The 27,567-nt window shown below is 35.9% G+C and overlaps 1 protein-coding gene across 1 annotated transcript; it reads left to right on the forward strand.

Moving 5' to 3' along the window:
• Positions 1-883: 883 nt before the first annotated feature.
• On the forward strand, positions 884-26,999 carry snx10a (sorting nexin 10a). Its single transcript, XM_062985690.1, has 6 exons — positions 884-1,348; positions 22,926-23,012; positions 23,955-24,055; positions 24,190-24,288; positions 25,112-25,312; positions 26,416-26,999. The coding sequence occupies exons 1-6, from the start codon at positions 884-886 to the stop codon at positions 26,576-26,578; spliced, it is 1,116 nt and encodes a 371-aa protein (XP_062841760.1). The 3' UTR covers positions 26,579-26,999.
• The last annotated feature ends 568 nt before the right edge of the window (positions 27,000-27,567 follow it).

Genomic DNA, 27,567 nt, shown 5'->3' on the forward strand with positions numbered 1-27,567 from the left:
TTCATGGTTGGGGCAATGGATTCCATTATGTGTATCACTGTAATCACACTGTAAAGAAGTAACCCCAAAGCATCCTCGCTCATAAACATTGTTTGCAAGAATCTACTGCAGCATCCACTTACAAAACACAAAAATTTGTAACCCTCACCATATAACGTCTTATTAGTCATTAAGGTTATACTTGTTTATCCATCTCCCTGTGCAACTTGTTGTCAGTTCTGTTAGGTCTTCACACATCTGCATACTTTACACATTTATACTTTCCATCATGCTGCCCTGCATATTTATTGTATTAAGATGCACTGTCTTGTCTAATTACACTGCACTCATTCATTTTGTTTGTATTTTCCCTTTCACTATAGCATGCTGCACCAAAACCTTAGCAGAATGTCATTCTGCTCCACTATACACCACATTACCACGTTATTATGAAGACCTACCTTTTAATTACGCTCACTGGCCAGTAAATTGGGCTACAACAACCCAAGGCATGAAGGCATGGCATGATAAAACATTATTTTTATGCAAGCTTTATTTAAAAAAAACACACATGAGAAAGACCATTGTCCTAGCAACAAAAAGTTGATAGTCACGTTTGACTAAGGTCTGAGCATACTTTTCTTTTGTCCTCTCATCAGGCGACTGTTGGAAGAGACATTCCAGGAAATACTTTTTATAGTGCATAAACACATAATTCTCATTTTAAGGTAATTTATTGCTTCTAATAAAACCCTGTGATAGTCCTCTGAGAATTTCAATCATATCAATGACATTTAAAACAAGATTGGACAGTTCTGTGAAAAATCTAAAACAAACATATGCTGTACATACACAATAAAAGACAAATCAACTGAAATTGAAAATGATTGCATCAAAAATATAGATGAAGGTAAAGGCAGATGAAGACAGTGACAGCTCTGATTCTGGCACATGGTCTCATATCCTAAATGAAGAGATCTGGAACATGACCAGATTAGCCTGCACACTTAGTTTCAAGAGAGCAAAAGTGTACCCACACAGTGCATCTAAGTGCATTGACATCACTGGCCACTGTACTGAGTGCAACGCAAAATTGTGCATTTCCAGTGAGAGTCTACCAGAGGTGAACACACCAGCAGTGCTAAAATGCAGAATTGATTACATTGATGACAGTCTTCATACTGGAAAGGCAAAGCACATGCTATCTGGAGAGAAAAGACTGCCGGTCTCTGAAAAACTCTGGCAGGGTAAAAAACTGTGGCAAGCCACAGAGGCTTACAAGATAATGCCACTCGGTAACCCAGATCCTACCCACCTACCAAGCCTGAGTACATTAAGAAAAGCCAAACAAGAGAGAGGGGATAGGGAGGTAGGACACAAACACCCCATCCTTTCCCCCTCATCTAATAAAATACAGTGTTCTTCATAGGGGCAGTATTCATGACATCGGCCTTGACCATTTTTTTATGCCAACATTGGACCCCCTCTCAACTACTAGTCTACAAAATACTAGTAAAGACTCAAGTGTAAGTTTTGATGCTACAGGTACAGTAGTCAAAAGGCTCACTAGACCAACATAAACATCAGGACATATATTTCCATATCAAGGAGTTCTGTCCTCTTCTATTCACATCCCAGTGGTGCAAATGCTGTCTGAGTGGCATGACATGAACGCCATATCAAGCTGGGTCTCAGAATGGCTTAGAGGAGGAGCATCTGTACCAAAAGAAGTTGTTTCTGATTTCTCTCTTGCCTCTGGGTGGTCTTGTTAAGGCCTTTACTCCTTACTCTGGTTTGAAGACCTATATAAATAGAATAACAAAGACATTAGAACTATAAAACAAAGCATGAAATTTTGCTGTGACAAAACTTTTTTAAGCTATGTTACATTTTGATTATTCACACTACACACTCCTGTGGTGAGTCTGTAGGTAGAATATACTTGTTGAAGGCCCACAAGCATTTAAAACCTTTGAAATAACATTAACATTTGGAATTCACAAATCAATTTAGCTGTGTAACATGTGTATGGATAATGTTATGGATAACATTTTAACATTTAAAAGGTTAAAGGTTTTTAAAGGTAATTTGATTATAATAAATTTTACTCTGTGATGCAATTTTAACATTGTTAGGGGCTAAGTGTCCTCACTTAATAAAAAAATAAAGAGAGAATTTAGCCTATAACTTTAGAATTAAAAAAGCACAAATGTTTCTTTTAGCAGCACAAACCAGCACAAACGGAGCACAAACGAACGAGATGCTTTTGATGCAATTTGGACGTTAATGGGGGGCTGGTGACGTCACAGGTGTAATATTTATAGCGTAATAACTTTAAAATTAAAAAAGCACAAATGTTTCTTTTAGCAGCACAAACCAGCACAAACGGAGCACAAACGAACGAGATGCTTTTGGTGCAATTTGGACGTCACGGGTGTAATATTCATAGCTTTATAACTTTAAAATAAAAAAAGCACAAATATTTCTTTTAGCAGCACAAACCAGCACAAACCAGCACAAACGAACGAGATGCTTTTGGTGCAATTTGGGCTCTGATGGGGGGCTGAGTGACGTCACAGGCAATAAAATATAATGCTTAATGGCTCTAATAATGGCTCTAAACGGTGCCAGCACAAACGATGATTCCTACGGCACAAACCAGCACAAACGCAGCACAAACGAATAATAATATTTATATTCCATTTTTGACCACATGGGGGGCCAGCTGCACGGAGGTGGTTTACCTACATCATAGGCTATGCAATGTACCACAATGAAAAATACTTCAACGTGTGATGCATTAATGTTTTGCACCAGTGTGACTGATGCCCCTATTCTGAGGGCTATACCAAAAGCAACTGGATTTAGTTTAGCTTTAACTTTATCATAAGGATGGTGTTTCATCATTAAATCAGCTTGATCTCTTTGATCTTACCAGCTAGGCATCTTCACAGACATAATTGGCTGTCGGCAGGGGATGGCCCAAACCCTGCAATGAATTGGTGCCTTGTACAGGGTATTCCTGCCTTGTGCTTGGTGTTTTGCAGTGTAACAAGACCTGCTGCAATGCTGACTAGGACAAGGTTGTTAATGGTAGTTAGATTAAAAAATAACATAACATTTAGTCTTATGTCTGAAGGGCAGTGGTGGCTTCTGCCAGATCTCTCAGGGGAAGCTCTCCCCATGTTCGTGTGGGTTTTCTCTGGGTGCTCCGGTTTCCTCCCACAGTCCAAAGACATGCAAGTGAGGTGAATTGAAGACACTAAATTGTCCATGACTGTGTTTGATATAAACTTGTGAACTGATGAATCTTATGTAATGGGTAACTACTGTTCCTGTCATGTTACATTCATTTCACAAAGTGTAAAACATGACGTTAAAATCCTAACAAACAAACAAACTCAGGGGAAGCAGTGGTTGTGATGATGGGCAAGGTGACCTATTCAAAAGGTAAATTAACAACTAGTTAATTAGACAATAGTTAATTTGCATTGTGCTAATTAATCAACTAGCTAACCTGACATTGTCTCCTTGCATTGAACAAATAGTATTTTTCTGGTCACCTCATGTAGCATTACCTCCAGTAACCACTAGACCGCAATATTTCTCTTTTAGCTACTTACTGTACAGTACAATGAACAGTCAGCTCTGGTCATCAACAGAAATGGTCATCTATCGGTTTGCCTACGGTGGCCCGCTGAGTCAAAACACGATAACATTTACAAAACAAACAAAAGCTGACAACACAACAACATTAAGGAAAAACGCAAATACAAAAAGCACAACACAACAACATTAAGGAAAAACACGAATACAAAAAGGACAACACAACGAAATTAAGGAAACACGAATTCAAAAGGACAACACAACGAAATTAAGGAAACACGAATACAAAAGGACAACACAACGAAATTAAGGAAACACGAATACAAAAGGACAACACAACGAAATTAAGGAAACACGAATACAAAAGGACAACACAACGAAATTAAGGAAACACGAATACAAAAGGACAACACAACGAAATTAAGGAAACACGAATACAAAATGACAACACAACGAAATTAAGGAAACACGAATACAAAAGGACAACACAACGAAATTAAGGAAACGAATACAAAAGGACAACACAACGAAATTAAGGAAACACGAATACAAAATGACAACACAACGAAATTAAGGAAACACAAATTCAAATCCTACAACGGAAATGCTTCCGGTCACTAGAGGGCACCTCTATCATTTTTTATCTGTATGAACATTGCAGCAAAGAAAGCAAGAAGCAGAGCAGCGTAGTGCAGAGAATCTGGATTCGGTTTAACTTTAATGTTCAGTGATATAATTCTTAATAAAATTGAGCTTTTTAGTGTCGGTGGTTTGATTGTATAGCACCTTTTTGTTTTTTAAACATCAGGCAGCAATTAGCTTGCCAAATGTTTTAATATAATTGCAAAATCAACTAACTTGAGCTTTAACCAGACTGTGCCACGCTTTTACAGTTTAACATGTTTTAATGTCATAAACCTTTTAACAGTATATTTACAATGTATTAGTTAGTTATCAGTAAGCATTTTAAGCGTATGTATTCATGCCCATTAGTTTAATATTTAACATTCTTTTGACATTCGGCATTCTGGTTTAAATAAGTGCTTGAAAAAACACTTAAGACTTATTTTATGAATTCTTACACATGAAAATAGGTAACATACTTAAAAAGTTATTTCATTTTAATTTTAAGATTACGTCTATTTACTTAAAAAAAAACTAATGGAAAAACTGAGTCGTGTTCATAACATTTTGTGCATTTTTTTCAGAAAAAGGAATCCATTAAAGTGTCATATAATTTGATGTATTAATGTCAAACAAATTTTTATATACACATCGGTTTCTTTCACCTATTACAAACCTTGTACAAAGCATTACAAAAATTTATTTCTTTTATAAAAAAAATAAATAAATACATCTAAATCTTGTATTATTTAATTAGATTAATGTCAAACCATTTTTAGACACAAATGGACACACCTGTAAAATATAATTATCATACAATTATTGATCTTAACTAGAAATTAAAATAAATGATTTAATAATGTAAAGAAGTTTGTAGGTGAGGGGTATGTACTGTATGTGTATATATAAAATAGTTTACATTAATAAATGTAATCATGTCAAATAATTCTATAATTTACAATTATCCTATATGAAATAAGGTAATATATCCGTTATTTGTCATGTATACATATACAGATGTACAGTACAATGAGCATAAATTTTTTTATCTTAACTATAAATTTAAAAGAAAATATAACTAAAAATGTAACTAAAAAAAGTTTGTAGTAAATGGGAAACACTGAGGTTTATACTAATAAATAAAATTACGAGACCTGCATAGATTAATTCATCTCCAAAATAAAATGATCAGATTTATTGATCTTTATTTAAAATTAATATAAAATAGTTTGTAGTAGGTGAGAAACATTAATGTGTTTGTATGAAAATGGTTTGAAATAAATTGATCAAAAGCTCAATTTTATTAAGAATTATATCACTGAACATTAAAGTTAAACCGAATCCAGATTCTCTGCACTACGCTGCTCTGCTTCTTGCTTTCTTTGCTGCAATGTTCATACAGATAAAAAATGATAGAGGTGCCCTCTAGTGACCGGGAGCATTTCCGTTGTAGGATTTGAATTTGTGTTTCCTTAATTTCGTTGTGTTGTCATTTTGTATTCGTGTTTCCTTAATTTCGTTGTGTTGTCATTTTGTACTCGTGTTTCCTTAATTTCGTTGTGTTGTCCTTTTGTATTCGTGTTTCCTTAATTTCGTTGTGTTGTCCTTTTGTATTCGTGTTTCCTTAATTTCGTTGTGTTGTCATTTTGTATTCGTGTTTCCTTAATTTCGTTGTGTTGTCCTTTTGTATTCGTGTTTCCTTAATTTCGTTGTGTTGTCCTTTTGAATTCGTGTTTCCTTAATTTCGTTGTGTTGTCCTTTTTGTATTCGTGTTTTTCCTTAATGTTGTTGTGTTGTGCTTTTTGTATTTGCGTTTTTCCTTAATGTTGTTGTGTTGTCAGCTTTTGTTTGTTTTGTAAATGTTATCGTGTTTTGACTCAGCGGGCCACCGTACTACGCGCTCACAAATAAGTTTGAACATGGAGAGAGACCAGCTTTACCATAAATCAAATAAAATTAAGTACAGCCTTCACACTCACAATAATTTAATTCAGTCTTCATCAGATAACATTTTATTTTTGAGGCAGCAGATCCAGATTAAAGAGTGGCATTGGCGATGTGCAATGAGTAAAAGACTTACTGAATGGCACTTCTCTTAAAGACACAATTGAGTTGGTCTGAGTTGATGGAGTCCGACCCAAATAATTAGACTCCGATATTCAGAGGCAAGACAAATTGTCTAGAACAGTCACAGCTAGTTAAACACTGGTAGAATGTGACAGAAAAAAATCTTTGCCTTCGGCCTTTTGGTGATGCATCGCCGATCGCCATAAGGAACGAGCCGTCACTGCTGAACGGTACTAAAAGGTGCTATAAAGTATTTCATCTAGCCTCAGGATTACTGCAAGGCACCCTGATAACAATTCTTTAAACCTATTTTTAATGTTTATGTTACTAAAAAAGAAAACATCAACTATTATTCTATGAACATACATAAGCTGTATATTCCACATGATGACTTTGGTCCGCTACCAGTTTTTCTGTGTATGTCTTGTACTGGACTAATTACTAAACAGCAGTGCCTTAAGTAATGTCATTATATTTTTGACCTCTGGGAAGGCTGGGTCTGTCTCAGGCTGACCCTCAATAATCCCAATCACTCTTGTGGTTTAGCAAGGAATTGATATACTTCATGTTTCCCATTTGAATTTTAACCAAAACTAAAAAAGGCAACGTTTGTGAATAAACTTTATGTTGACCTGACAAAGCAGCTAAAATGCATATTAAAAAGCAGACATTTTGGCTGCTTTAACATTGATAAACCAATAAATAATGTGGAATTATGTAAAGTACAATAATATTCTTAAATACTGTTGAAATCCTAAAAACTGTACAATTATAGGTGATTGTGTGTACAAGCATGTATTTGGTGGGGGTGTGAATACATTTGCTTAGACAGGTGATTGACTGGGTGCATGCACACAAGCATTGTTGGCATGCTAGTTTGGTTGCTGACAAGTTACCAAGGTGTATTCATTGGTTATTAAGGTTTTGCTAAGATATAGCTAGGCAGTTGCTATGGTAACAGGTTGTTAAAAAGTTGCTGGGCAGTTATGAAGATGCTGCCAAGTGGTTGCCAAGGTGTTGCTAGGCGGTTGCTACGGTAGCGAGATAATTGCTAACGTGTTATGTTTTGCTGGATGGTTGCTCAGGTATATAGAAGTTGCTAAGCTGTTGCGAGGTGGTTATAAATGTGTTGCTAGGCGGTTGCCAAGGTGCATCAAGTGGTTATAAAGCTGTTACCAGGTGGTTGCTAAGGTGTTGCTAGGTGCTAGGTAGAATACAGGGGGTGGTTATGGTAATGGGTTGATTCTTAAGGTGTAGTTTTGTGGTTGCTAAGGTTATGCTAGGTGTACTGGGTTTTACAGCTGTTGATAGCTGGTTGCTAAGATGTTTGATGTGGTGGCTAGGGTGCTGGTGGGTGGTTGCTATGGTGTTCTAGGTGGTTACTAGGGTGTATGCAAGTATGCATGTGTGGGAGAGGTGTGAATACTATTGCTCAGGTATGTGATGTGTGTGCAAGCAGTTATTTGGTGTAGGTGCTATTAGGCTACTGAGATAATTGTTGTTGAGAAGTTATATATCTGTGGAGGTAGTTGTCTAGGGCAATTTGGCTGATGGGGTAGTTATGGTTGAGGGGTATTTGAGGCTGAAGGGGTATTTAGCTGTTGGGGTAGTTTTGGTTGAAGGCTATTAGGCCAGTGGGGTAGCTGTTGTGGTCAATGTAACTGATGGGCTAGTTGTTGAGAGGCTGTGGGGGTTATTTTTGTTGATGCATAATACACTCTGGGGTAGTTGAGGCTGAGGGATTATTTAGCTGTTGGGGTGATTATGATTGAGGGATAATTGGCTGTGGGGTAGTTATGTAGTTGTGGTTGGGGGGATGAGGGAGAGAAGATGGTCTGTGCATGTGTTCTGTGAAAGTGACAATATTGCATTTACAAACATTCTGCCATTCAGTTCCTGTTGGAAAATGTCGAATTTGCCAGGCTGTCACTCAAAAACCTGAAGGTCTTACTTAGAACGTGTAGCTATATTTAAAGCATGATTGCCAGTAGTCATTTAAGCAATAGAACACGAGAGGGAGTGTGTTATCGCGAATTATACAACAGGTAGTTCCGACCTTACAATCTGATTGGTTGAGAAGCGTTCTAACTGCTGATATTCGTGATAACAGCACGGTCTTTTCACACCACAACTGTATTACTCCGCTGAAGCTTTGCCAGTAACGACAAGCTTCATGCACACAAACGCGCATGCAGGCGACACAGCCTTTTTTCCCGATCGCGTTTTAAATCCGTTATCTGATATACAATCTAGCGCACTGTGTAGGGAACATAAATCAATTGTGTAATATATTGTCTAGTGCACTATGTAGTGAACATTAATGCGTTATACGATACACAATCTAGTGCACTATGTAGGGAACATTAATGTGTTCGTAACGCGAACAGTTAGCTTAATAGCCCAGTTAGCAGCTCCTAGAAGTTCTGTTCTCACCTATATCCTTTGGTGTGTGCAAGATGTTTTTTGTTTCTTTTTTTTCCCTTCGGAGGTTCTTGCCTTTTTCTTCTTGTTGTTCTTACCTCCCTGAAATGAGTTTTTGCAACTTGGGATGTCTGCTTTGTAGTGTTAAACTTTATATTCGTTGTGGAACTACTTTTTGGCGGAAGGTATTGTCAATATTAAAGCATATTTATTATGAAATTCAGGGCTTCTTTGATTTATTTTTTTTCTTTATTTTGTAAAAACTGTTGTATAAAAGCAATAGAACACTTGAGGTCGTGTGTTATCGCGATATCACCATGATGTTATTCGCGATAACACACTCCCTCTCGTGTTCTATTGCTTAATAACATCACGGCTGTAATTCGGTCGCAGGCACGAGCCGAAGTTCCACAACAAATATAAAGTTTAACACTACAAAGCAGACATCCCAAGTTTCAAAAACTCATTTCAGGGAGGTAAGAACAACAAGAAGAAAAAGGCAAGAACCTCCGAAGGGAAAAAAAAAAAGAAATGAAAAACCTCTCGCACACACCAAAGGATATGGGTGATAACAGAACTTTTAGGAGACGTTAACTGGGCTATTAAGCTAACTGTTCGCGTTACAAACACATTAATGTTCCCTACATAGTGCACTAGATTGTGTATGAGATAACGCATTCATGTTCACTACATAGTGCACTAGACAATATAATAGACAATTGATTTATGTTCCCTACACAGTGCGCTAGATTGTATATCGGATAACGGATTTAAAACGCGATCGGGAAAAAAGTCTGTGTCGCCTGCGTGCGCGTTTGTGTGCATGAAGCTTGTCGTTACTGGCAACGCGTCAGCGGAGTAATACAGTTGTGGTGTGAAAAGTCCGTGCTGTTATCACGAATATCAGCACGGTTAGAACACTTCTCAACCAATCAGATTGTAAGGAACTAACTATTGTATAAATTCCAATATTCCAATAATTCTGCTACTGGAAAGTGGTGTATGTGACAAGAAGTGTGTCAATTGCATTGTATGACCTTCAAAACCCAGTTCTAGCTGGTTTAGACCAGTTCCTACGTTCTAGCTAAGAAATCTATGTTAACTGTGGAAGATATTTCTCCCACTCTAGTCATTGTGATTGCACTTCGCTTCGTGATTAACACGCCCCCTCCGACAAGTGTGCAGGAGATGATTGCATTTTTTTGCCTGCGTAAGGTGAGTTTACACGGGCTCAGTCTCTCGCAGAGAGTCAAGCACTGAGCCTCATTATCCCCCACCCCTGTGCAGGCGCCATCGATCAGCCAGCAGAGGTCGTAACTGCATCAGTTATTATGAGGAATCACCTCCGGCATCCAACATGACAGACGACCCAATCATTGTCTGTATAGGTGCCCAGCCTGCCGGTAGCAGAGCAGAGAAGTGTACATTTTTAACATTAATACAACACAATAATTTTTTTTTTTTTTTTTTTTTTTTTTACAGAAAAACACTGCATTTTATCTCTGTCAGTCTGGGGAACTCACAAGACTAATTAGTTCTATTCACTGTTGACTTCCTCTGGGTCTGTGGCAGTACAGTATATTGATTAGTGTAGTTTAAAAAATCACTAGTATGTCTTGGGCAAGACTACTTAAACACAATGTGTAAATAACAATGCAGTATTACTCTGCAATAAGCCAACTGTCTATATCAGTCATTCATGCTTTTTGCACTTATTCTGTAAGCTATTATTTAGTTTGAATTGTGATGAATTTAGTGAAGGTTAAAACTCTGCTAGAAGTCTGAATTCTGCAGTCTGAATTCCTCGAAACAACCCTAATTCCCAGATATACTTTGTCAACAGTACGTCATGCGTAGCAGTTTTCTCCTCAGTAAATATGTCAGATGTCAACGCAATGCCACAAACTTCTCTGTTTTAAATGGAAGATGTGTGTATGATACATTTTCAAATTAAGCTATAGAGGTTTATTGTAGGAGTCCTTCTAACTATATGAGGCGAATTGGTCTTCTAAAAGGATGCTTTGTGTGTTGAATGTGATTATATGTACGTATGTCATAGGTGATATTTTACAAGCCAGCACAGCATAATTGGTATAACTGGAGAGAAGGTAAGTGAAACATTGTAATTGATTTACTACATAACTATGTAATGATTATTGGTGTACAAAGTATACAGTTTATTGCACATATCATATTTCCAGAAAAGTCCTGACATTTGTACAACCCTAAATCAGTGTTTCTTACATTTACTTCTATCTGAATAAGTGGATGCAAGATTCATGATTACAATCACCTGTTGACATCACCTGTTGGAAATCACATCACTACTTTTTTTTATACCTCATCACTAGCCTAAAATGAAATTGATCAGAGAAAACATGAAATATCTTGGGTTCATACTATCTTTTATTAGCATTTTCCATAATGTCCCAACTTTTTCTGATTTGGTATTGTAAAATGCGGTAAAACAGCAATCCAAATTTTTTTTAAATGCTTGAATCTTTATTTAAAAAGTAGAAAAAAAGACTTTTAATGTTTTGGCTGACCAACTGGATTGCATTTTGTAAATATAAATAAATCTTGAATTTTATGCTTGTAACACACTGGATAGAACAGGGGCAAAATAAGAGCAAAGATGGGTTGTTGCTCATCAGTGTTGCTCATGGTAAATTTCATGAGAGAATCGTCAGTTAGTTCAAAAAGAATATTTTCAATGCAAATAATTCAGGTATTTTGCCATCTGCCATATATTATATTGAGAAAAGATTTGGGAAATCCAGAAATATTACACCACTGCGATACAAATCTGGATCTCAGTGGTGGTGGGCTAGCATAATACACTGCTGTGCCATTTGAGTTCTGCCTCTGATAGGCCTAATTAATGAATTAGGATTTACAGTAAATTAAAATAATAATAATAAGGTGAAAGGATAAACATGAAATATTTCTTTAGTGTTGTTAATTGAACTACCTGTAAATAAGTGTTTAAGATGTTGATATTAGTTATAAAGAAAATGTGAAGAATAGAATGTTGCATGTGTATCTTCTTTGTTTAATAATGTTTGTTTTAGTTATGTAAAAATGTAAGAAATAGACAGTTACATCTGTATCTCATTTGTTTAAGAATGTTGGTATTAGTAACATGAAGGATTAAGAACATGAAATTAAATCTGTTTATCCTTATTGTTTAATAATAGTTATGTAAAAAGTTGAAGGCTAGTGGGATTTTTTTTTAAGATAGTTTGTATTAGGTATGTAAAAAGGTGAAGGATGAAGGCTGAATGTGTTTATCCTGATTTTTGATTTGTTATAATGGGTCATTCTATAATTTGGGGTACATTTCACATCACCAAAAAAGTACAAAAACAATGTTCTCTCTCAATAAAACAATCAGTGGTTCAAGTTAATATATTCTTTAGTATAACATATCCACTATTTGCAAAGCTTAAACATTATTTATTTTAATTTTAATTTTAAAGGGACAGTAGATGTAGACTACTAGGTAACTTAGTTGACAGGTAACATAGTTGACAATTTCCCTATTTTGACCCATAACTTCAGTGGTAGACCTTGCCTGGCTGACCACATGTCATTTCTTGAACAGAATAATGTCTAATTTGAACATACGTTTGAATTAAAATTATAAAAAAAATTGTAACCATAACAATGTATGTAACATAGTTGACGGTCAATTAATATACTCATTGACAATGTTCTATTATAGATAAAATATTTTAAAAAATAAGAGAACATTCACCACAGTTTGTTCAATATACCCTCCACAGAGATAAATTATATCATGTAATGCTGGTCACATAGTTTTAGAACAAACCATTTTTGAGTTGCTGAGTGGAGTTCTGTTAGTAACATAGTTGACAGAACTTTTGCGGACATTAATAAATAAAGATATTTAAATGATTTAAAAGAGAAACTCAATTTAAAAAATATTATTTTTCTTTGGTATTTAAACTTTTAAAATAAATAAAAAAATAGATGTTGTTGCCCTTAATGATTTTATTCATTATTTTGAAACCAAGGCACCCTCAACTTAAAAAACAGACACAGCAAAAACTCTTCATTTAGGAACATCATGACAAATTTCAAGCTAAATGAAGCATAGGATGCACATAATGTTTTTGTGATATTACAACATGTTTTCCATTAATAGGTAAAACATTTTTAAAGAAAATAGTTAGAATAAATATAATTATTATCATTGGACATGGAATGTACCCCAAATTATAGAATGACTCATATACAAGCTTAGTTATATACAAGGCAGGGCTGGACTGGGAACAAAATTCAGCCCTGGACTTTTTTCTTCACCAGCCCACACATCGCGCCACACATATCACCCCCTACTCAGATGTTAGATGATTGATATTAATAGTTTTCATCTATCTTACCACTAAAGTTATTAACTCACTATAATAAAAATTTAAATAATAAAAAAATAACTACAAACAATTATATATATTTCCAACACTTTCCTTTGGGATTAATAGTTCTATCCATCTATCACACACATACAATTTACAATTTCTTAAATGGTTCTATTGGATTTCCCCATCCTGTTTCATTAAACCGCAAGAAATAAAATTAAACCTTTCTTTCATTTAACCTTTAAGACTGGTAAATATGCTTTTTTTCCGCACTTTTATTCACACGTGATTCACGTTTGTTCCAAATTAGTGCATTGCTCCGATGAGCAAAGAAATAAATCGCATGTGTAAATACTTTACATGTTGACAAAGGAAATTAACCATGTGAGCTATGCACATAATCACTCAAAAAAATGTCCTGAACAGCTGCATTTTCCTTTCTGTATTACAGAGGACAAGATAGTGTTTACTTTTTCTGAAGAGCAGAGACTAATGGTACCATCTCAAATTATATCCACCGACCTATGTAGTGCACTATGACATGACATCAAAGAACTTTTACAAAAATCGTCCTTAAAACGGCTGGTTTAAAGTCCCTGGTATTATTAATAAGTAGTAGATAACTACTTATTAATCATTCAGTGACTGTTAAAAGAAATGTTTTGTACTGTTAGGAAGTACCCTAAGTAGGGCATAGGCGACATTTGAGGTGGGCCCACAGTCTCTTCTTAAACGGCGTTACTAACGAAGCGAGTCACTGAACACTAACTTTTCCTTTTCTGCTCTTTGGCTATGCTGTAGTTCCTCACTGCCAAACAGGTTGTCCAGTTTCCTGCACTTTTCTGCATCTGCTTGCAGCTTTTTCTGTTTTTTATCACGGGCTTCGACCCTTTCTCCATCTCGCACTCATTCATAATTTTTTTTGTACTGGTGGTTGTGATTACGGTTTATCCTGGGGGAGGGACATTTCTGTGATTAGCCAATGGACATGCAGTGAGGATACTGTGGTGGGCCAATGCACACTTCAGGATTATTATTCAGGAATATTTAAAACAGAATTTATTTTTCACTCCCTCAGCGGCCCACATACAGAGCGGCCCACCGGGAAAACTCCCGACCCTCCCGATGGCCAGTCCATCCCTGATACAAGGGAACGGTTAGTGAAATTGATTGTTAGAGAACGTTGCTGCAGAGTTAGATAAAGGAGACAGATAAATGGTTCAGTGTATGTATTTGTTTGTATTATATGTATGTGTTTGTATTATAAAACTCGACGATAAACCGTTGGTATTTTATAAGTTTCTACCAACGTTTCTACCAAGCTTATCTCATTTCCTGACGGAAGTGTCTGTCACCTCACGCACGCTTGGTCGGGATCTTCAGCGCGTGACGCCGACTGTTAGCATATGTTTGGAGAAACACTTGATTAAAGGTCAGGATATATGTTTATGTTTTTTACAGACATTTCACTGATACAGAACAATGAGGTGAACCTTTTGGAGATCAATAGTATTTTTTGTTTATTTGGCGAGTCCGCCGGATTTGGAAAGCGTGCACTTGTTTGGTCCTTCAGTCATGCTGCTACACTAATCTGGTGTTTCATTTACTGTATGTGTCGAAAACTTAGTGTCTCTTACACGTTTTAATATTTACAGTCGATATTTTCCTAAAACGCTATTACCAGTTTCTCGCGTGATGTTCACGTGGCTTGGACATGGTAAGTAGTGTAAACAAACCCAACAAAGTGTTTTATTATTCTGTAAGCACGACTGCGAAGATGTCCCTCTTCATTTGCTTCAAAAGGGGTTCAAATAACATCAAGCGTCAACTTGTCTCATAAAAAAAAAAAAGTTGTTTTCCTCATGTCTTTATAGACGTTGTTCACGGGGCACAGTCATGTTTAACAAGAAATGGGCTTCCCTAAAGTATTGCCGCAAAGTTACACTCATTGGTGTGTGTATTGCTGTGGCTAAAACACATACATTCTATACTTAAAAGGGGTGTCCCAATACATTTGTAAATATAGTGTATAATTTAGATGTTGGTATTATCTGGCAGTTTTTTTGAACACTTCTTTGAAGTAGAGGATTAAAATGCCCAGCCAGAATTAAATTTGTCAGATAGTCACATTAGTGTATGGGCATCATTTTTACTGTATTTAAAAATAGTAAATACTCAACATATATAAATACCTGTATAACATTACAAAATAAAGGAAATCAGGAAGAGTGAATACTTTTCATTGCATAACAAACAGATAGTGGCATAAAATTCTGTATATTTCACATTTTTCCAATACAGTAAAATATCTTATAAGTATCATCAGAATCATAAAATCTTATTAGAATCATTATTTTAGCTGTCTACTATAAAATGCTTTTACATGACAGTGATGGCTAAGTGTGTGATGCCCTGCAATAGACTGAAACAGTCATGTGCATGATATATTTCGACCTTGCTCCCACTGTTTCTATGGCAGGATTTGGAACCACAATGAATAATTAAAATGAAGCTTTTAGTGAGAACAAGTAGATTAATTCTACTTTAAGTTTATTTATTACTACCCAGACCCAATCCTGGTGTGGATCAAGTTCCCCTATGTCAGGAAGCAAATCATCAAAGAAAGCCTGTTTCATTTGGCAATCCTTAGTAGGAAAATGCTGTATAGTTTTCACACTTTATTAAATCACTTTATTTTTCCTTCAAAACCATTAAAAAAAAAATCCAGTTACAAGAGTAAATTATTGGGTTTGTCAGGAAGAGCTCAAGACATTGCTGTGTAAACAAGTAGTTATGTCATCTAGCCCCACCTTTACTTTCCTGCCTCAGTACAGACACTATATAGATGAAAGTATTGGGACACATACACATTACACCGTGAGGAGCTTTTATGATATTCCATTATACATCCATACACATTAATTTGACAATATGGTCCCTTTGCATCTATAACAGCTACCACTCTTTTGGGAGTGTCCACTCATCCAAAAAAGCATTTGTGAGGTCAGACATGGATGTGGGATGAGTCGGCCTTGTTCTCATCTCCCTTCTAGCTTATGCCAAAAGTTTTTGATGGGGTTGAGGCTTTGTGTGGGCCAGCCAAGTTCTTTTACACCAAACTCACACAACCATGCCTATATGGACCTTGTTTTGTACACTGGTATACAGTTCTGCTGAAACAATAAAGGGCCTTCCCCAAACTGTTCCCACAAAGTTGTCCAAAATGTCCTGGTTTGCTAAAACATTAAGATTTACATTCACTGGAACTGAGGGGCCTAGGCCAACCCCTGAAAAACAACCTCATATCAGTATTCCTCTTCACCAAACTTTACGTTTGGCACAATGCAGTGAGACAGGTTATGTGTCCACTGCAACAAAGTTCAGTGGCAGTGTGCTTTACACCATCTGCCGCTTGGCATTGTGCTTGGTGATGAAAGGCTGCCATGGAATACAGCTGCACAGTTTTGTGCTGATGTTAATGCCACAGGAGGTTTAAAATTGTGCAGTCATTGAGTCATCAAAGTGTTTGTAACTTTTATGCATTGTGCACCTCAGCACTTGGTGACCTGGCCCTTTAACCTTAAGTGGTCCACCATTTCTTGTCTGAGTTACTGTGGTTCTTAAATGCTTCCACTCTTCCATAATACCACTCACAGTTGATTAGAGGGATTAGAGGATTGATTTTACATACAGACTTGTTGCAAGAATGGCATCCTGGGAAGAACTTTGATTTGTCCTGGGAGTTTGTAAAGCAGTAATGGAATAGATAGACCAGGTGGACAGGCTTTGGCTGACCAGGTTAAGCCAAACAGTGTAAAAGCCACTGTGCCACCAAAATATTTACTTCTTATAATTCGGGGATGCACGTGTGTGTTCTCAGATTTTTTAGTTGTTGTTGTCTTTATGGTAAGCTGCTGATTTTGAAATTAGAAATTTAGAAATCCAATAGATTAAACAACCATCATCTAGATAGTATAGGTACACTAATTAATGCATCAACTACTAATTCCAGTACTAAATCACATAAATAAATATATGCATTGTGCCTACATTGTAATCTCCATTCTAATAACAGGTCTACAATGGATATTGGTATTTTAATGATAACATGAATCTGGCTATGAAAGAGTCAGACTAGTTATGTTTAGTTAGTTAGTTATGTTTCCTATAAAGCTTTTATTTAATAAGCCAAAGTTAGCATTTTGTTTGTTTTTCCTGTGTTTTTATTGTTTGGAAATGTATGTTTTCCATCTTCTCTTTTTAATGATCCACAGCACGTTATAATATTAAACAGTAGATTGGAGGTAGCCTGTTAGTCATATGATGTTGAAAAGATGCCAAAGTAGCATTTGCATGGCATACAAAAGGAATTTAGCATTAAAAGTTGGAGGCAAATGCAAATAAATAAGCTCACTAATAGCCTTGTGTAATCACACACAGAGGTCATCTGGTTTGTTAGATTTGGTTACCAGAATAATTGTGGTGTGTTGATTATGGAAAACAAGACTAGTCCTCTAAAAATATTAAATAAAATACATTACTAGTCATTTATATCATTAAAATACAAAAATACATCATTAATTCTAGTTTGCAAAAGTATAAAAACATCACTTACTACTTGTGAAATGTACCAATGTAATTATTCTGTATATTTATATTTAAGTATTTTTTTTCCAATTGTAATATATTAAATTATTGCATTATTATCTTCACTTTACCAGAAAATGCTAAATTACCAAATTTGGTCATCAGTCTATAAGCTAAAGCTCAAGGGTAGTTTGGTTATGCAGTAAGAAGAGCCAGAGCACAATGGTAGAGTCCTCCTCTGAATGGCTTGAAAACCAAATAAACATATATCTGTGGCTTATTCCAAACCTGGGTGGCACGGTGGCTCAGTGGGTAGCATTATCGCCTCACAGCAAGGTGGTCCTCTGTTTGATTCCCAGGTGGAGCGGCTGTGTTGAGCTTGCATGTTCTCCCTGTATCTGCGTGGGTTTCCTTCGGGAGCTCCGGTTTCCTCCCACAGTCCAAAGACATACAAGTGAGGTGAACTGGAGATACGAAATTGTCCATGACTGTTTGACATTAAAGACTTGAACTAATGAATCTTGTGTAACGAGTAACTGCCTGTCCTGTCATAAATGTAACCAAAGTGTAAAACATGACGTTAGAATTCCAAACCTTGATATAAACCACATTAGGACTGGTGGATTTAAAAGGATTCTGCAAAGACGAAATTAGGAACTTATTATTAATTTGATGAAGTTTGGGGAGGAATTACTTTTCACATGGGTTATATAGATATTGCATACATTTCTTCCTTTGTTAAATGATGGTTTTAAGCATGTTTTTGGGTCTCGTATTTGTGTTATATGTTATATGCAGATCTGAAATTCTTTAGTTTGCCAAATATGCAAAAATAATTTAGAAAATTAAGATAAAAGTGGCCAAAACTTTTTTAAATGGATTTTTACATACGTTTTATTTGTTCCTACCTGCAACTTATACTACTGATACTTGTTATTTTATTTGCATTATTTGAATGACAATTTGGTTAAAGATAAGTGAAAGAAATATTCAGCTCATCCTGAGCAACCACATACTCAAATTAAGATGATCTAAACACTGTTTCTACACAGGCCTAATCATCTCAGGTCCAGATGCCCTCTTAAATCCAGTACTGCATTAACATGTTTTTCCTGCTTACTCTCTCTCATATTAAAAGCTTACTTATCCTAATCTTTTAATGTTTCCCATTGCTCATTACAACCACAGAGTTTGTTGCACAATAATAGTGATCTAAACCAGATGCTTTACCTTATTTGGAGAAATACTCAATTTCTGTTTTTTTTTAAATTTTATTTTAGTGAAGTTTGTGAGATGGATGACATGATCGACAGCCTTAACAAGAAGGTACCTTTAAATATTTTTACAAAATTCCCAACATCATATTTTCCTGTCATATTTAATTGTGAAAATGAAACTTCCCCTATCACAGTAAGGAAAGCTAAACCTAAAAATATGATTTATGTATTATTTTATAATTATATAAATGTCTTTAGTTGTAGCCTTGCTCTGGAATAGTAGCAGTCGTAAAGCTAATGACTAGTTACTGGAATCTGTAGAAGTTAAACACAAATGGATTTAGGCATTCTGTTTGTAGAATTCAAGAAAAATGTGTACTGTTTACCTGTTTTTTTAGATTTCCACACAAATGGAAGTCTAAGAAAAATGTACATTATATAAATATTTTTATGTACACACCAATCTATATGTGGCAAACATTTGAATTGACATTATTAATAATTCACAGCTGTACTAAAATCATTATTCATAAAGATGCTTAACAAGTCAAATTCTAAGTTATTTATATAGTGACACTGAATTTTTGTTTGTAAATGAATTATAGGTTTCCCTACATTTAGTAAAACCTTATGCTAATTTTGCTAATATGCTAAAATCCTGTGGTGTTAAATATTCTGTATTTAAGAATAAGGATGATATTATTTGGCATCTGCATAAATACATAACCAGTACAATGGGATGCTTTTATTTTCATATCCTAGCTAGACCCTATTGCCCTTGGAGCTGAGGGTTAAGTGCCTACATTGACTGCTTGGCAAAGCTGGGATTTAAACCTTCAACATTTAAATTTAGCTACCACTGCAGATATTTTGTTGAGTTTTAAAGTTTAAAACAGGCAAACACATCTGCAGCAAAATGTTTTTTTTAATCTGTAAATGTTAAGGCAAAGTTATTTTATTAATTTTTTATTATTAACAAAAATAGTTGTGGTGTGTCAAATATCCTACTCAGTCAAAAAGTCAAAATCAAAACCATCCTCTTTAACAGATATCAAATGGCTTTGGTAAGGCAGATGTGTTTTTCTTTTTGAAATAACTTAAAATGTTTTGTAAATAGGCCACACATTTAGAGTTTGATGCTTAAAACACATTTAAAATAGTTTGGACAGAGGTGATTTTAGCACCATTTTCCATCATATTTGCCATAAATGAGACTTTTCAATTCTTCTTTGTTCTTGTTTGATGTGAAACTTTAGCTGCTCTACACTTCATGGTCAACATTGTCTGATTCTTCTCTTCAGGCAGGCAGGCTAGTCAAGCACATGCACTCTGTGCCTGTCAGGTCCTTCTGTTGTAGTGTGTGCAGAATGAGGCCTGGCATTGTCTTGCTGAAGTAACCATGGACTTCCAGCATGTGTTTCTCTCACCCAAGTTCATGAGCTGGAGCTGAGGTGGAATTTGGCTATTCCGTACTATCTTCTTCTTCTTCTTCTTTCGGCTTTTTCCCTTTTTTCAGGAGTCGCCACAGCGAGTCATCCTCATGATCGCTCATTGATTTGGCACAATTTTTACGTCGGATGCCCTTCCTGACACAACCCTCCCTAATTTATCCGGGCTTGGGACCGGCACTACAATGCACTAGTGCATCTAGCAACTGGGTATCTGTAGGACAATTCAGTGTTTCCAATTAACCTGGTGGCATGTTTTTGGACTGTGGGAGGAAACCGGAGTACCCGGAGGAAACCCACGCGGACACGGGGAGAACATGCAAACTCCGCACAGAAAGGACCCGGACCGCCCCACCTGGGGATTGAACCCAGGACCTTCTTGTTGTGAGGCGACAGTGCTACCCACTAAGCCACCGTGCCGCCCTTGGCTGTTCCGTACTGTAATGGGTCAAAATGCTATGTGTGAACACAATAGATATGTTAGTTAAAGAGCTGAAACTTGATTTAAAAATCATTTCATGTCTGAAACCAAGTTGTGTAGTAAAAAAAAAAAATTGCGCAAAAACATTCATTACAGCAATTAGAAAAACTTTAATGAAATCAGTCATTGAACTAAAGACAAATATAAAGTAACAAAGGCAATAATAAAAGGGCCAATTACATTTTCACCACCATGAATAAACACAAAGTGCTAAACTTTTTAATGGACCTTGAACTTGGTATTTGTATGTTCTTACTCTCCTTTGTTGTACTTTGTTGTGAGCATTATAAATTCTCCAACTTATCTTAATGTTATTCTGTGTGTCTATTTCAGTGGAATTTTGTAATCCCATAAAAGAAAGTTAACAGAATCTTACTAGCATATACAACCCCTGGCAAAAATTATGGAATCACCACTCTTGGAAGATGTTCTTTCAATTGTTTAATTTTGTAGAAAAAAAAGAAATCACAGACATGCCACAAAACTATCATTTCTCAAACTGTCAACCCTCTGGCATTAAGAAACAATAAAAAAAAGAAACAAATATAATAGTTGTGGTCAGTCACAATTGCTTTTTTTTTTAGATCAAGTAGAGGAAAAAAATATGGAATCACTCAAATCTGAGGAAAAAATTATGGAATCATTAGAAAACACTGCACCATTATTACTTTGTTGCACCACCTCTGGCTTTTATAATGGTTTAAACTCTATGAGGCATGGAGTTAACTAATGACAAACAGTATTCTTCATCAATCTGCCTTCAACTGTCTCTTGCTGTTGCCAGATCAGCTTTGCAGGTTGGAACCTTGTCATTGACCATTTTCTTCAATTTCCACCAGAGATTTTCAAATGGATTGAGATCCGGACTATTTGCAGGCCATGCCATTGACATTATATGTTTTCTTGAAGGAAAGTTTTCACGTCCTTTGCCCTATGGCAAGATGCATTATCATCTTGAAAAATGAAGTCATCATCACCAAACATCCTTTCAACTGATGGAATAAGAAAAGCATCCAAAATTTCAATGTGGACTTTGGCATTTATTGAAGACCATCTCCCCTGTGCCTTTACCCGACATGCAGGCCCATATCATCAACAACTGTGGAAATGAACATGTTTTCTTTAGGCAGTTATCTTCATAAATTTCATTGGACAGACACCAAACAAAAGTTCCAGCATCATCACCTTGCCCAATGCAGATTCGCGATTCATTACTGAAGATCACTTTTATCCAGTCACCCACAGTCCACGATTGCTTTTCTTTAGCCTACTTTAACCTTGTTCTTTTCTTTTTAGGTGTTAATGATGGCTTTTGTTTGGCTTTTCTGTATGTAAATCCCATTTCTTTTAGGTGATTTCTTACAGTTCAGTCACAGACATTGACTCCACTTTCCGGCCACTTGTTTCTCATTTGTTTTGTTGTGCATTTTCTGTTTTCAAGACATATTGCTTTAAGTTTTCTATCTTGATGCTTTGATGTCTTACTTGGTCTACCAGTATGCTTCCCTTTTACAACCTTCCCATTTTGTTTGTACTTGGTCCAGATTTTAAACACAGCTTACTGGGAACAACCAACATCTTTTGCGACATTCCACAATGATTTATCTTCTTGAAGGAGTTTTATAATCCTCTCATTTGTTTCAACTGACATATCTTGTGTTGGAACCATGATTCATGACAATCTGCTTTGTGCAACAGCTCTCCGAGGTGTGAGCACTCTTTTTAAACTGAAGAATAATTAGCAAATCTAATCTGCTGCAGATGTTTTGTTTTTAAACTGCAAATTACAGAGTGATTCCATAATTTTTTCCTCAGATTTGAGTGATTCCATATTTTTTTTCCTCTACTTGATCTAAAAAAAGCAATTGTGACTGACCACAACTATTATATTTGTTTCTTTTTTTTATTGTTTCTTAATGCCAGAAGGTTGACATTTTGAAAAATGATAGTTTTGTGGCATGTCTGTGATTTTTTTTTTTTTTCTACAAAATTAAACAATTGACAGAACATCTTCCAAGAGTGGTGATTCCATAATTTTTGCCAGGGGTTGTATATATGATTCAGTTACCCCCCAAATAAATGTATGTACTGCTGTCTTGCTGTTGTGTTGCAGGAGTTTGTAACTGTGTGGGTACGTGATCCTCGCCTTCACAAAGAGGATTTTTGGCACACGCACACAGATTATGAGATCTGTCTTCACGTGAGTATCAGCAATAGCCAGTCTTAATAAATTACAGATCATTTTTCCTTAAATTGCACCCACTTCATGTACAGAATATAAGCAGTAAAAAATATTTACTAGGGATGCAAAATTTTCCAATTTCTTTTAACCGATAACTGACCCTAACCTTAGTCAGTGATGAACTGCTCACTAAAAAGCATCTAACATTTTATTACAATAAAAAATACATCACAAAGTTTCAAATGCATTGAATGGAGTAGTAACGTAGAACAGTAAGATGAATATAATCTCCGTAAACAGAATTAGCTCTGCACTCATAATGTAGGTCTTAAACAGTAGCTGGTTGTGAACAATTTGTTATAAGTGCTAACTAAACATGCTAAACATAATTAAAAAGCAGTCTGTATATTATATTAAAGCTCTTTCTGACAGGATTATTGTAATTTTTATAAGATGATAAATGCATACATTTTGTAAACAACGTTTTCTGTTTGGATTGTAAGTGCAGCACTTTATGTAAATTGTTTGAACACCTTGCTGGCGCATGTGCACTGAGGGTGGGTGGGGTGAGTCTCAAATCAACAGTCTGAACTCTCACTATAGTTCTGCTCTCAATTCAAATCAAGCTTCAGCTGGTGGAATTTAAATGTCATTTTTATCCTAAAGTGGTTATCAGTTAAATGACTAATCATTAACATCCCTGATTATTACTGTCGTTTATGCAACTTTAGTGTGGTTAATTAGTGTTAGTGAATTGGAGATACAAAACTGTCCATGACTGTGTTTGACATTAAACTTGTGAACTGATGAATCTTGTATAATGAGTAACTATAGTTTCTGTCATAAATGTAACCAAAGTGTGTAAAACATGACGTTAAAACCCTAATAAATAAATATATCATGAAGACAAGTCACAGCTTATTTCAAAAGCTTAATCAGTCTATCATTTCTGATGTTTAGACCAATAGCATGTGTTTTCGTAAGAAGACATCCTGTGTGAGAAGGCGATATAGTGAGTTTGTGTGGCTTCGACAGAGGTTGCAGGACAATGCTCTGCTCATGTAAGTTCATTTTGCGAATCTACTTTGTTACGCAATGTACGCAACACTCATTGCGCCTAATTTCATTTTGGTATCTAAGAGTGAAATAAAAACACTTCCATTCATTTGTATGCTGTTTCTTTGTGTGTTCCCAGCCATGTGCCTAAACTGCCCCCCGCCAATCCTTTCTTTAGCCTCAACAACACATTGCAGGTGACCCAGCGAATGGAGGGACTGCAAAAGTTTCTGGAAGAGTACGCTCATCCCAATCTCTTATGTCTCCACTACTCTGCTGTACCTGGTCATCTTAATCCTATTTTAGATCCATTCTTTTTGGTCATTTGTTTAGCTTTTTTCACCTTTGTGCACTCTCATTTTCATTTTTTGACCTCTTGTTTCAGTGGTTTGATTCCTTTGAAGCTATAAGCTACTTTTTAGAACTAATACCTATTGCAACCCTTTCGGTCTATTCCAGACAATTACAAAAGATTGCTTCAAAAATAACTCACAGTGTGTTCTATTTGGCTGCTGCAAGCGCTGTGTCTTTCCTGTAAATAAAAAAACATGATAATATATTGGAAGATTTTAATTTAAGTTTATTCAAAGCAAAATAATTTGACTTGAACTGTCCCATATTAAAATTTCAGTTGGAGTCTACAGATACTGTGTTATAAAAATATCTTGCACCAGATGATAAACCATAATACACCATGATTAATGGTAACCTAATTAATGATAATAATGGTAACCTAATGCACAAAATAAGATCCAAAAAGGCTTGTTTTGATGAGTGTGGCATGGAGGAACTCCAATGCACAGACCCCTACCCTCAATTAAATAATGTGTGATGAATTGGAACTTTGATAGCGAGCCAGGTCTACTAATCCAACATCAGTACCTGACCTTACAATAAACTTTTGACTAGATTTTTGGGGGAATGTGTAATATTTTCAGTTTTTGTGAAAAATGCAAATCTAAGACATCGATTTGGTATTTACAATTGAAACTGTAATTTTTTTGTTGTAGGTGGTTTATGTTTGGTATCAGTAGTAGTTTATTGACTCTGTGTTTGTATAGGGTGCTGCACATGCCCCTGCTGTTATCAGACAGTCATCTGCACCTATTCCTTCAGTCCCAGCTGAGTATCACCAAAATGGAGGCATGTGTACAAGGCCAGACACGTTATACTGTGGCGGAGGCCATCCAGCGCAGTGTGTGTGACACGCGGTTCCCTCTGGAGGATGAGAGCAAAAGTTTCTCTGACTCCGACTCTGAAAGGTGTGTGTGTTTTGCAATAAATTCAGTATAACTAGGGCCTTACTGAATTCACTGGGAAATTTGTTTGATTTCACGGACCTCGTTTTTCAAAAATCATAGATTTTACTGATTTTTTGAGAAAAGTGCCACATTTTACGGCAGTCATTAAATAACACTCATAAATTGAATGATGTTCGTCTTTTCATACACCCCCCGCGTCCACAGAATTGATTGGGAGTTTTCTAAACTCAGTTACCTGAGTAGTGTTTTTAGCTGCTTTAGACTTTGACATCTTGGACATTTTGTCTAACTGATTGCTAGTGTAACCGAGCTTCTTTAGAGTTTATAAAGAAAGAAATAAACTGTACACAGACAAACTATTGGGAGAATAATACTTTACTGGCTTGTTCCTTTGAGCACAGACTACAGAAATGTGTGTAGAGAAGCACTTTAACAATGACAATGGCACAAAATGCACTTAATAAGTTAACACATGCATCAACCATTTGCTTCACAAATGAAAAATGTTAAATCACTAAACACAAACGTTACAATTTGAATTCCACAAATTGCATATTTTACCAAAATGGCTTATTTCTCGGGAAACTGCCCGTTTCACGGTTCATGACACTATTCTAATGGGAATAGTGATTTAGGTAGGGCCTTAAGTATAACTCATTAAGCCAATTATTTGCACATATTACCTAAGAAACAGCAACGATCCGGGAGAAAGCACATGCCTCACAATTTGGATTTAATTTTTTTTCTTGAAATCAGCATTGTAAATTTCTGTTTTTCCAGTGAAAGTTGGGGTGGATTTGGGTGAATGAGCAGGTTTCTTGAAGAAAGGCATCTTATAGTGGCGGGATTACCTGGATCCTGTGCTCTTGGTCTTAATTTTGCATAGCATGAGAAACAGAAACTGCACATCAATTTTCACAAATGTTTGTCTTATTGTGGAGAGATAACTTAGAAACTCTTATGCTTTATCAGCTATATTCATATCTGTAATCAACACGTCTTTTAGGACACACTTTTAGTCACATTAAACATTTAAACAGTTAAAATTAATGCATACATAACATGCAATGAATTAAGACATAACTTGTGTGTGTGTTTTACAGCTCCTCTTCGGTTCTCGCCTTTAGGGTTGACCCAGCCACTCCTATAGAAATGTCCTCTCAAGATGGTAGACTTGCCCACCATGTCTTGGCCATGGAATCACAGCCTGAACTTTTTAAATGTTTATCTACAGCTTCTAACAGCCAACAGGACCTGCAATTGTAAAATGCACTCAGTTACAAACAAACCCAGCTACAGAACACATACAAGGAAGTTTTTTACTGCACACATCCTCCAGTATAATGTTTACGACAGAAAGAAAAGTAATCCTGTTATTGTTATGTAGTCTGTTAAATGTTTCTTGTTTTGTTTTAGAAAAATGTTCTTTCCTGATGGCTGTTGCAAGCTGTCGAAGACATTTTATGTTTAGGTTTAGCTTCAAGTGCAATATGAACTGAGAAAAAAATGAATGTAATGGCAGAATTAATAACTAACCCTGTAAAGCATTGCTCTGGTCAGCAATGTTCTAGTTCTCAGAAGACTTCCTAGTGTTTGCTTGTTTTTACATTGTTCATAGTTACCAGAGATGTAAAGGAAACTAAAGGCACTGATTTTAAAAAGAATTATTTAAGCATTTACTTTTTTATTGTGATTTAAATTTATAAATTCTAAATAAATAAATGTTAGTTTTGAGCAAATTTTCTCCTGTAAAGTATTTTCTTGTACATTAACATGGTTAAGTCCTGATAAAATGTCATCCATAATTTTATAAATAGATACTTGATTAAAAAAAAATCAATATAATCAATATTTTTAAAAAATCTTGTAAAATGTATCTAAAAATACTGCATTTTCCCCGAAGTCTGCACCATACATAAGATTTATCATTATTTTCAGTAAATTGCTCTTTTAGTTTTCTTCAGGCTTTGAAGAACAATGCATACTTTTAAAATGGGTACAGTGAGGGCGGCACGGTGGATAAGTGGGTAGCACTGTTGCCTCACAGCAGCCTCACAGCAACTCGATCCCCAGGTGGGGGCGGGCCGGGTCCTTTCTGTGTGGAGTTTGCATGTTCTCCCCGTGTCTGTGTGGGTTTCCTCCGGTTCCTCCCACAGTCCAAAGACATGCAAGTAAGGTGAATTGGAGATACAAAATTGTCCATGACTGTGTTCGATATAACCTTGTGTAAATTGAGGAATATTGTGTAATGAGTA

The sequence above is a fragment of the Trichomycterus rosablanca genome, chromosome 2 (genome assembly GCF_030014385.1).
Source record: "Trichomycterus rosablanca isolate fTriRos1 chromosome 2, fTriRos1.hap1, whole genome shotgun sequence".
Lineage (NCBI taxonomy): Eukaryota > Metazoa > Chordata > Actinopteri > Siluriformes > Trichomycteridae > Trichomycterus > Trichomycterus rosablanca.

Coding starts and splice junctions, on each gene's coding strand:
- snx10a (XM_062985690.1), top strand. CDS start 884: ATGAAGGTAAAGGCAGATGAAGACAGTGACAGCTCTGATTCTGGCACA. Junction 24,056..24,189: donor CAGGACAATGCTCTGCTCAT/GTAAGTTCATTT, acceptor GTGTGTTCCCAG/CCATGTGCCTAAACTGCCCC. Junction 25,313..26,415: donor TCTGACTCCGACTCTGAAAG/GTGTGTGTGTTT, acceptor TGTGTTTTACAG/CTCCTCTTCGGTTCTCGCCT.